Genomic DNA, 10,268 nt, shown 5'->3' with positions numbered 1-10,268 from the left:
GTGTGTGTGTGTGTGTGTGTGTGTGTGTGTAGGAGCTTCGCTTAAATGACTCCTTAGTCAGCTAAAAGATACAAGAACAAATACTTTTAAAGGCAAGGTGTGAACATTTTACCTTTTCAGTTTTATTCTTATTTCCACACTTATTCTACATTTGACTCACGTTCATGTATTTGTAGGTTTTTAGTATGTAAATCCATTTAAAATAAAAGCTTGCATGTCTCTAAGTGAAGTATTTCTCTGCCCAGCCTGGAAGCCTTAGTCTGTTATGTGTGAAACAAAACTTGTGTTTCTGTTTCATGCATCACTCTCATTGATAATTTCTTTCAAACAGGAAGATTAGGACTTAAAACTTAGCACGTTATTGTGGTCTTCATCCCAAAGATAAAGCAGAAACAGAGAGACCAGAATAGCTTTAATTGAACAAACTTTAGTTTGCATCATCAACTTCTCAGTATTTGTTATTAGTATTTGTTTATTTAAAGTCGTTTTAAACACATAGCCCAATGCTTTACTCTATCCCGTAAGCCATGAGTAGAAGATACCCAAGAGAAACACTCTTGCCTTAGAGGGCATGGTTTCCACTGAGGTACTGTGCATAGCAGGAAACAAGGCTGTGGGCTGCTCTTCCATGAGTGACAGAGCCCAGTGGTTTTTAAGCTGCTTCAACAAAATAGTAATTTGAAGAGCTGTTGAAATCTTTCGTGAGGTGGAAGCATGAAAAGCAGTTGGCAAGAGAACTCTTTGTTTTATCAGTCACACAGGAAAGAAAAGCCCTTTTATCACCAAGACTGCTAGTGATATATAGAAATCTGTACAATTTTGATGTCATGTAATGGGCGTCTCGTCACTTCCTTTCTTTCGGGGATGTCTTGGGATCTAGTTACAAAAACATGGGAAGAGATAAAGTGGCCAGACTTACATTATTTTTTATTTCGGGGTGTTTCTTTCTGATGCTGGGCACTGGGGAAACCTTGCAGTCACACGAGCTCATCCGTGAAGCACTCGGAGGCCTCCGCCTTGACCGTAGCAGATCTGGCCGACCTGTTCACCAAAGAGACTGAAGACATGGAGTGAAGTGCACTTGATTCAGTCCCGACTGTACTGTCTCCATGAACTGTCACAGCTTGTAGAGCAACGTTGCAAGTAAAATCGAAATGCCGGTAGATGTCAGTAAACACTGTTGTTGATTGGATTTGGTTCTCTTTCTGACTGTACAGTGTCCAAGTCGTTCTTGAGTTTTTTTCAATATAAAGTTTCCAAAAGATCTTTAAGGTTTTCAATTTTTCACTCTGTAATAAAACATTTATTTTTGTTCCAAAGAATATCTATATCTGATGAGGTGAAGGAATGAAGAGAGGTAATGTGTACCTTTTGTTTGGTAAGATCTTTTAAAGAGTTGGAATAGAGAGAAAGTACACTTATCTAGTTTTATATGACCGGGTATATAGGCCCATTTTAGGAAGGGCCTTCATTATCTTTAGCACATAAGTCATCAATATCTTGCATGTGTTAAGTAGATGATAAATTACATTAACTCCGAGTTATTCTAGTATGTTTAGACTATATCTCCTAACAATAAGCTAATGGCAGGAAAGTATTTCTTTTCTTAGTATCTTGCTACTAAAAATCAAAATACTGAAAGCTTTTAATATTTTCATTATATATTAAGTGATACCAGTGTAAGTTGTTAATTCTAAATAGCATTTTTAAGAGTTTTAGCATTTTAAGTATAATTTTATCTTAAAATTATCTAAGCTGGTATTTCGACAGGCGGTCTTTGAGTTACAAATAAGATCCTTTGTTCCTAAGTGTGTCTCTAAGTTGAATTTGTAGTTAAGTCTGAGCAGGTGCGTGTGGTTCTTATTTAGCCTTTCTTTAGTAGAAAAGGCTCAAGGCCTCCTCATTGGTTTGAAAGAAGACGCAGAAAATGGAGGTGATCGTGATAAAGGGATCTTTGTGAATAGGGTTTGGCTCCATCGTGTTTCACTGGGGACAAATTTATGTATCATTAAAGAGCAACTGTAAATTGTCCTAAAGTCGGACATTTGTAACCTGGAGACTTAAGAGTACTTTTCATTTTTTTTACTAAGGTTTTACATGACTTAAGATTGACGTATCTGTAAATAATGAAAATTTTTATGATTTTGGGTCTTATCATTATAACATGGAAATATGGCCGGGTTTTTTGTTACTGTTAAACTGATGTCTTGAATGCTTTTCTTTTCCCATGTTCATGTATAACTATACTTTTTAACCACTCGTATTGAAACTTGTGACAGCGTTGATTTTATTCCAGGTGAACTGTCCTTGACTAGTATTTGGTCTTTGAAACAAGAGAATGCCGTGGTCACATAAGCAAATAATTGCAAGTGATAATAACAGAGTGTTTCTTCTTCTGTGAAGAATAACTAGACTTTGAAATTGTTAAATAAGGAACTGCTTGTCGTACCTTAGCCATACAGTGTAATCCAAATGTCCTTCTTGTTGTGCCTGTGTTCTTTGAGCCTTGAGAGTTTTCATTGGCTCTCAGGACTCATTAGCTCCTACATAGCTGCCCAGAGAACTGTAATAGAAATATGCCCTGGATCCTGTTTGTCCGAGAGCCTTTGGTGCTTAGTAGTAAAGGTGCATTTTCTTACTCTAGGTTTATAGGGTGACATCATTCAGCTGAAGAAAACACACACACGTTTCTGGTGCTTGCTCTTCAGCTGAAGGGAGATATGCATCGGTTCTTTTATATGAAATTGAATATAATTTTTATTTTTGTAGCTCTTTCTATATCATAAAGAGCTTTCCTGGACATTCATGTGTTTAATTTTCCCAATAGGCTTGTGAAGTTGATGTCATTGATACCATTCCTATTTTACAGATAAAGAAACTGAGGTTCAGCAATGTTGCGAATGTTACAAGTAAACACTGGAGCCCAGGTTCTCTGCCTGCAAATCTCATGTTCTTGTACCGAGTCTTATGTCATGCTGAGTGAGATTAAACGGGCCCATGGGTATCATTTAAATAATGAGATGACTTAAGCATTTGTTTTGTTTAGAAATATTCCTTTCTAAACAAAAATTTTAGGGAAACCTATTTGATATGCTTGAATTTTGTTTAAAAAATAATGAAAGAAAGAGAAAATATAAATATACTAACCTGTATTTTTAAAGGAACTGTTCTTATTTATTTCTGTAAGATACCATCAAATAAATATTTTAGTGGAATTTGAAATTTGGGGATTGATTTAATTTCTGAGCCACAGACAAAACATGTCAAAATTTCTTATACTGTGGAATCCTTTATTTTACCTACATCTGTTATATCTTCAAGGAGCCCTGGTGGTACCATGATTAAAGTACTCAGCTGCTAATCAAAAAGTTGGCAGTTCAAATCTACCAGCCGCTTCAAGGAAGACAGATGTGATGGTCTGCTTATTGACAGGCTTGGAAACCCTAGGGGCTGTTCTACTCCGTCCTGGAGAGTCCTTAAGAGTCAGAATCGACTGGCCAGCAGTTGCTTATTGATTATTTCTTCCAAATAGTTGTGATAGTTTTGCCAAACAATTATTCAAAACAAAGGCAGATCTGATCCTCACAGCTTCCTGGCAGCAAACAAAAGGCTTTTTTTTTTTTTTTCTTCTTCCACCTTTCAGATGATCTGATATGTTACCACACTTATAAATAGTTATTTGCTAACATAAATGCTTGCTGTATGAATCAGCCAGTAAGGAAAAATGAGATAGCCCAGATCCTTAGAAGAGCTTCAGTGTTTTGGTATATGGGAAATCACTCTCTGTTAAATTATTCCAGGTGATCTTGGAATGAAAAGATTATACTTGATTTTGAAGCCCTTCTCGTCAGACTCAACTTTTCTATATTTATTGCAGCTTTAACTTTTCTCTTTATATGTGATTTTCTCTTTATATATAATCCAAATAAATCCACTGATCTTTATATAAAAAGATCCATGGATTGCATTTAGGAATTTCCCCCCTTCTTATCATATTAACAATAAACGAAAAGTTCATAACATACAAATAGTGAGCAAATAATTATCCAACCTATCTACTTGTCAGAATATTCCAGAATTAAATTTAGCAGTATAAGATTAATCATCAATTCAAGCTACCCTTACAAATAAAAAAGGAAGAAATGTCTTCAGATTTTTCTTTTGACCCCTTTTACCAGTTCTCCCAAGATTTCCTGTTCTTAAGATTTGTTGTTGTTGTTGTTGTTTTTCTTTTTTATTGTGAAGTGGGTGAGGGTTAACAGAGCAAATCCGTTTTCCATTCAAGAATCCATACACATTTTGGTTCATGTCATTGATTGCAATCCCCATAATGTAACATCACTTAGCCCATTTCTACCTTAGGGTCCCCATTTTCATTTTCTAACATTTTCCTGTTTGCTGAACCTCATCCTTGGGCCAACTCTGCCCTTTTAATCTCGAATGGTTAATTGTTCTAAGGAGTGAGTAAGTACCTCTCCAATGTTATTGTTCACAGTATATAGACCTGTCTTATTTGGCTGGAAATTGAACTACGGGGGTGAGTTCAGTTCCAGGTCTTGAATATGGCAATGGGCCGTAGTCTTGGGGACTCCATGAGTGTGAGTTTCTTAATGGTTATTAAACTATAAGACAACCTTTCAGAAATGCAAAAAGTCAGCCAGTAAATGACTTTAGGCTTAGTTAAAGTGAATAAAAAGTATCTTTCAACTTTTCTAGAATTTAGCTAAATAAAACCCATATGCCACTCATAATTATTAACTGACATAGTATAAAAAAACAATGTAACCAAATAATACAGTACAAGCAATGTATTTTTAAGCCTGCCTACTCCGATCATCGAATTGTCAGTGATACTTCACAGTAGGAGCAGTTAGCAATTTATTTTACAAAATTCTCTGTTGATGAGAATTTCCTCAGTTACAGTAAAGTTGACAGGAATACATGCCTCATGTCAGGGTTGAATTGAACCATCTGCAGGCCTTTAGCTGAAGACTGTCTGAGTAATTGATAACCCCAAGGAGAACTCCAGTCTCACAGTAGGTGTGTGGTGTTGCCTCTGAGTTAGCGAACAGATAGTATCAACTTGAGAAAATAGCTTAGGTACTTGACTGGGAGCAAAGTTGATGTGGCTATCTCTGCCCCGCTACCAGACAACCATTTAGGGCCTATTTGTCTTACATTCAAAGAGCAAAGCTCCCACACTGACTTGGGCGATTCTTCCACTCTTAAGAAGTAGTCACTACCAAGAAGGTCTCAGTTAAATTAAAACCAAATCATGTGCAGCTTGTATATTTTTCTCTGTAAAATAGAAATCACATTTAATGAGGATCCTTTGTACAGGTGACTACCGTTAATAAATTGCTAGGTTGTTTTTTCTTTCTGCCTGTCAATTAATCCATTACTTTAGATGTTACTCCAAGGTCTTCCTTTACTAAACCTTCCTTCATTTGTCTCTGTGGTAAGCCTGTTTTTAATGTCCTACGTTTATTACATATTTGAGGGGAAATGTCCAAGGATACATTCTGAGCATATGACATTGTTCCAGATCTGTAGTTATATGTCAGTATAATCCTCATTACTCACATCTATCCCTTCCAGTGCCTTAAGGAGCAGACATTTGTCCTTAACTTTCCTTAGAAATTTCGTTTCTCCTTACTTTATCAATACTTCACTTAAGGTACATCCGCTGAGATTACCTGGGTTTATGTTCTTCCTACACCATTTAGTTTATATTTTACTACATCCCTAATTTTGTAAGACCTCTTCTGCACCCTCTATTCTCCCAGCTTTCCATATTCAAACCAGTGCTAATCCAGTTCTTTGTCCAGACCCTGCGTAAAAATTTCCGCTAACTAGGATGGGAACATTATTGCCTGTTGATAACGTTGACTATATTTTCCTTTGACCGTCACAGAATGATGTCTTCCTTGCTAAATACAAATCTGTGTTTTAAATGGAAATGTATTTTAGTATTTGCTCTTGCTTTACTGTATCAGAATGTTTCTAAAAATGATTAAACTATTGAAGCATCAGTGTGGAATGTTCTCCTTACTTAAACCTTCATCCATGCTTTTCACATTTTAAACCCTTAACTGATCATCAGTTTCTGCTGTATTCTTTGTTGTTAATTGTTGTGTGCCATCAGGCGATTTCCAGCTCATAGCTTCCCCCCTGTGGCAGTCTAACTATCCCATCGCATTCTCTAGTTAATAATCTTTATGGAGGAGTCCTGGTGTGGTGCTGTGGGTTAATGCGCCAGGCTGAAAAGCCATTTGAACTGCAAGGTCGGTGGTTCAGGCTCACCAGCTGCTCCTAGGAAACCCTATCCAGGGTCGCTATGGGTCAGAATCGACTCGATGACACTTCACAACAACAATCTTTATGGAAGTAATCGCCAGATCTTTCTCCCACAAAGACACTGAGTGGACTTGAATGACCAGCTTATGGGATATCAGCCAGGCACTTAACTGTTATACCTTAAGGGCTCCTTGCTTATATTCTATGATGGGCTTTTTCTACCGATTGGTGAAGTGGGAGGAACAGAGAAAAAGAGTTAGACCCCCAATGATTTGGATTGCCACGTTCGCAGTGGTAATGACTCAAATGTAACACCTGTGAGGCTGGTGCAGGACCAGGTAGTAGTGTCTTGCTCTCTCTTGCTTCAGATCAATCTGAGTTGGTACTAACTCACCAGTACCTAACCACCCCAACGATCCTGTTTTCATGTTCAGCTGGTCAGGTATGGCCACCAACATGACATCATACAAATAAGCGTTTTTACATAGTGCTTACTTCTGCCTTCTCCTTAAGTTCTTTATTTTTCTTGTTAAGTGCCGTCGAGGTGATTCTCATCCTTAGTGACCCTGTATATGATTTCTGAGGAGTGGCAAGTGAGTTTGAACCATCGATGTTGCGGTTCAAACCGACCTTGTAGTTGAGTGGTAATCCTATAGTACTATACCAGGACTCCTTTAGCAGACTTCTAATGTATGCCATGTTTTTTGGGTTTTGTTTTTTTTTTTTAATATGTATATACTTTAATCAAGTTAGTGTCAAAACAACACATTAGAGAAAAATTTGTTAAGTATTTATATTTTACAATTTGTTCAAATACTGGTTTCCTTATAAAGTTTCTCCAGTATGAATTTTAAACAGATACTTCACATTGTGCCTTGGCTATATACTTAGGGAATTTCAGGGAAATAGGTCTGTGTTTTCATAGCTTCATTTGCACTAAAGAGATGGCAAGTGGTCACATGCAGTCCATGTGGGATTCTAACATGACAGTGAGTTTTCTGATGTGACCCATCCTTGTGATGCTGAAGGCAGTGCGTCTGTTGAAAGCACTGACTGTATGTAGATGTAGACTTGGAGTACTGCTCTCTGCATCTTCCAGTTTTGCTGTGTTCTCTTCCCAGTTACTATGGACTCTTGTGACCCTGGGATTCCATGCCAAAATGTTCTTTTGAAGCTCAGAAAAGGCTGGTTTTCCAGGTAGATTTTCCCTTAATTCTGCCTCAGTCTACTCAATATTTACATAATAACCAACTCTAATTAATTCTTGACCTCAATAGGTGCATGTAATTAGCATAACTGTTACACCTACTGCATATGCATCTGGAATGATTCCTGGATTAGGTGCATCAGCCTGAAACACAAACATATGCCTTCCTGCAGGAATAGGTCTCACTAAAACAGAGTCTGAAACCTGATTGTACTCTTCCCTTTCTGCAGAACCCACAGATCATTTTTCACTCCGGGTCTTCAGACAGGTCCTCAATGCACTCGAACGTGATCTCAAATTGGAGTGGGTTGTAGACAGGAGACGGGTTATCCAACACCACTACATTGTTCACCTGAACCTGCAGTGATTTATTTTTGAGGGATCTTCATTTTATCTGTAATTTAATACACATTCAGCAAAAAATTATATTTCCTCAATAAATGGCTCTGGCCTTTCCAGCATTATGGTGAAGATCTTGACTGAGTAAGCTATCGTTAGCTGCCATCGAGTCGGTCCCTGACGGGCACATGGTTACCCCATGAACTAAACACTGCCCAGTCCAGCACCAACTCTGTGATTTGTTGCCAAATCATCATAATCATAGCAATTCATAAGATTTTTGTCCAGAAAGTAGAGGACCTAACCTTTTTTCCTTCCTGGAAGTATTTTACCTGGACACGATGAGGCATTCACACAGGGTGCTTTCAAGTAAGCATGAAAAATTAAGAGACTAGAATTCTGCTTTAATTTGCTTCATTCAGTTGAAGCATGTGCAAAATAGAGTCACTGAATGTCAAAACTGAAATATCATCAATGTCCATCAATGTGTCATCAATGTTAGCAAATTGATTCTGACCCCGTGTGACAAAGTAGACCCTGTCCATAGGCTTTCCAGACTGTAATCTACAGAAGCCCATGCTCAGATTTTTCTCATGGAACTGCTTTTGGATAGCAGCCAAGCACTTAACTATAGCGCCACCAGGGCTTCCTGCAGGAAAATCTGAGGAGTCCAGTTGTTAAAGGTCCTTGAGTTCTGACTCAGCGACCCTGTGTAGGGTTTCCAAGGAGCGGCTGGTGGGTTTGAGTCACCAACTTTGTAATTAGCAGTCCAGTGCTTATCCTACAGCACTACACCAGGACTTCACTTGGTAAGTGCCTTTGAATTAGTTCCGAATCAGCAACCATGTATAGAATTTCAGAGGAGCAGCTGGTGGATTTGAACTGCCAATCTTCTGGTTCAGTCTAGTGCCGATCCTAGAGCACCACACCAGTTGTAAGACCCAACTTATTCGCTAAATTAGGGGATTTTGTTTTTGTTTTGTGTTTTACTTCCAACTTGAAATATAGGCACATAGAGACCACTCATTTCCCTTGCAAGCCTGTTAAGTGCTGATTAAACAGAAGAAAGTTTCAATTAAGTGAGCATCATTGTGCTAGGACGGCTCCCATATGTAATTCTTTGGAGAGATCATACCAAAAATAATAGCCAAAAGACTTCATAAAATGGAAAACTCACTTGTCCTCCTGCCTTTCCCCCAATAACTCAAAGCTTGTTCCAGAACCAAAATTAAATTTTATTAAGCTATTTGTATAATTTAATTTCCCCAGATGAAACAGCTGCAATGTTTCAAAACCTGGTTGGTACATAAATACAGTAATTAAGACACTGTTAGCAGCATACAGATAGACATGGGGACCAACAGATATACTGGAGTTCAGAGTCCAGAAATACACCCAAATGTCTATGGTCAATTGATTTCCGGTGGGGAGCCGAGACAATTCAATGCGTGAAGATAGTCTTTAACATGATGTTGGGGCAGCTAATGAGCTTTGCAGAATGAAGTTGGGCATTTTCCTTCCACCATACAAAAGTTAACGCAAAATAAATCATAGGCCTAAATGTAGAAGTTTAAAACTATAAACTTTGAAGGAAACAGAAATCAATCACTGACCTTGGATTAATCAGCTGTTTCTTAGGATACCAAATACACAAGCAACAAAAGAAAAAATAGATAAATTGGAATGTCAAATTAAAATCCTTTATACTATAATGATACCATAAAAAGAAAAGACAACCCCCAAAATGGGAGAAAATATTTGCAGTTCACATACCTAATAAATGACTTGTAAAGACATAAAGCACTCTTAACACTATGGTAAATAAGACAACCCAATTTGAATGTAGTCAACTGGTTCAAATAGTTCTCTAATAGAAATATATAAGCGACCAATAAGGACATGGAAATATGCTCAATGAAAAAGTAATTGTTGTGTACCCTCGAGTCGGTTCCAACTCCGTGGCCCTGATGAGATTGAACCTTCAACCTGTGGTTCAGTGCTTATCCTTGTTAAGAGCCATTGAGTTGGTTCAACACATAGCAACCCTGTGAAGGGTTTCCAAGGAGCAGCTGTTGAGCTTGAATCATCGACCTTGTGGATCAAACTGACTTTGCAGTCCAGTGCATTAACCCACAGTGCCACACCAGGAGCACCAGTGCTTATCATAGGAGAGGACAACTCGAAATACCAGGAAATATCAAGTAACACCAAGTAGGATGGCTACTATCACAAAGATGCTTTGACAAGGTTATGGAAAATCAAAGCCCCTGTTTCATTACTGCTGGGAATGTAAAATGGCGCACCACTTTAAAATATTGTTAGTTCTAAATGTTAAATATACACCTACTAGCTAAAAGGGTAATCAAAATATTGCTACAAAATCATAGAAACCTTTATGAAAAAACAAGTGTTAAAAGGTGAAGTT

General features: G+C 37.8%; 1 protein-coding gene and 1 pseudogene across 1 annotated transcript in view; one reads left to right on the top strand and one right to left on the bottom strand.

The window, feature by feature from the left end:
• The window catches only part of SHPRH (SNF2 histone linker PHD RING helicase, E3 ubiquitin protein ligase), a 95,676-nt gene extending 94,108 nt beyond the window's left edge, over positions 1–1,568 (top strand). The window contains exon 29 of the mRNA XM_006872050.1: positions 978–1,568. Coding sequence (XP_006872112.1) covers positions 978–1,074 — 97 coding nt within the window. The 3' untranslated portion in view covers positions 1,075–1,568. The remainder of the gene's footprint in view (positions 1–977) is intronic.
• A 5,684-nt stretch (positions 1,569–7,252) lies between these two features.
• The window catches only part of LOC102814364, a 13,861-nt pseudogene continuing 10,845 nt past the window's right edge, over positions 7,253–10,268 (bottom strand).

Source organism: Chrysochloris asiatica, unplaced genomic scaffold (genome assembly GCF_000296735.1).
Source record: "Chrysochloris asiatica unplaced genomic scaffold, ChrAsi1.0 scaffold00182, whole genome shotgun sequence".
In the NCBI taxonomy this organism is placed as follows: Eukaryota; Metazoa; Chordata; class Mammalia; order Afrosoricida; family Chrysochloridae; genus Chrysochloris; species Chrysochloris asiatica.
This window is presented reverse-complemented; position numbering and strand designations above follow the sequence as displayed.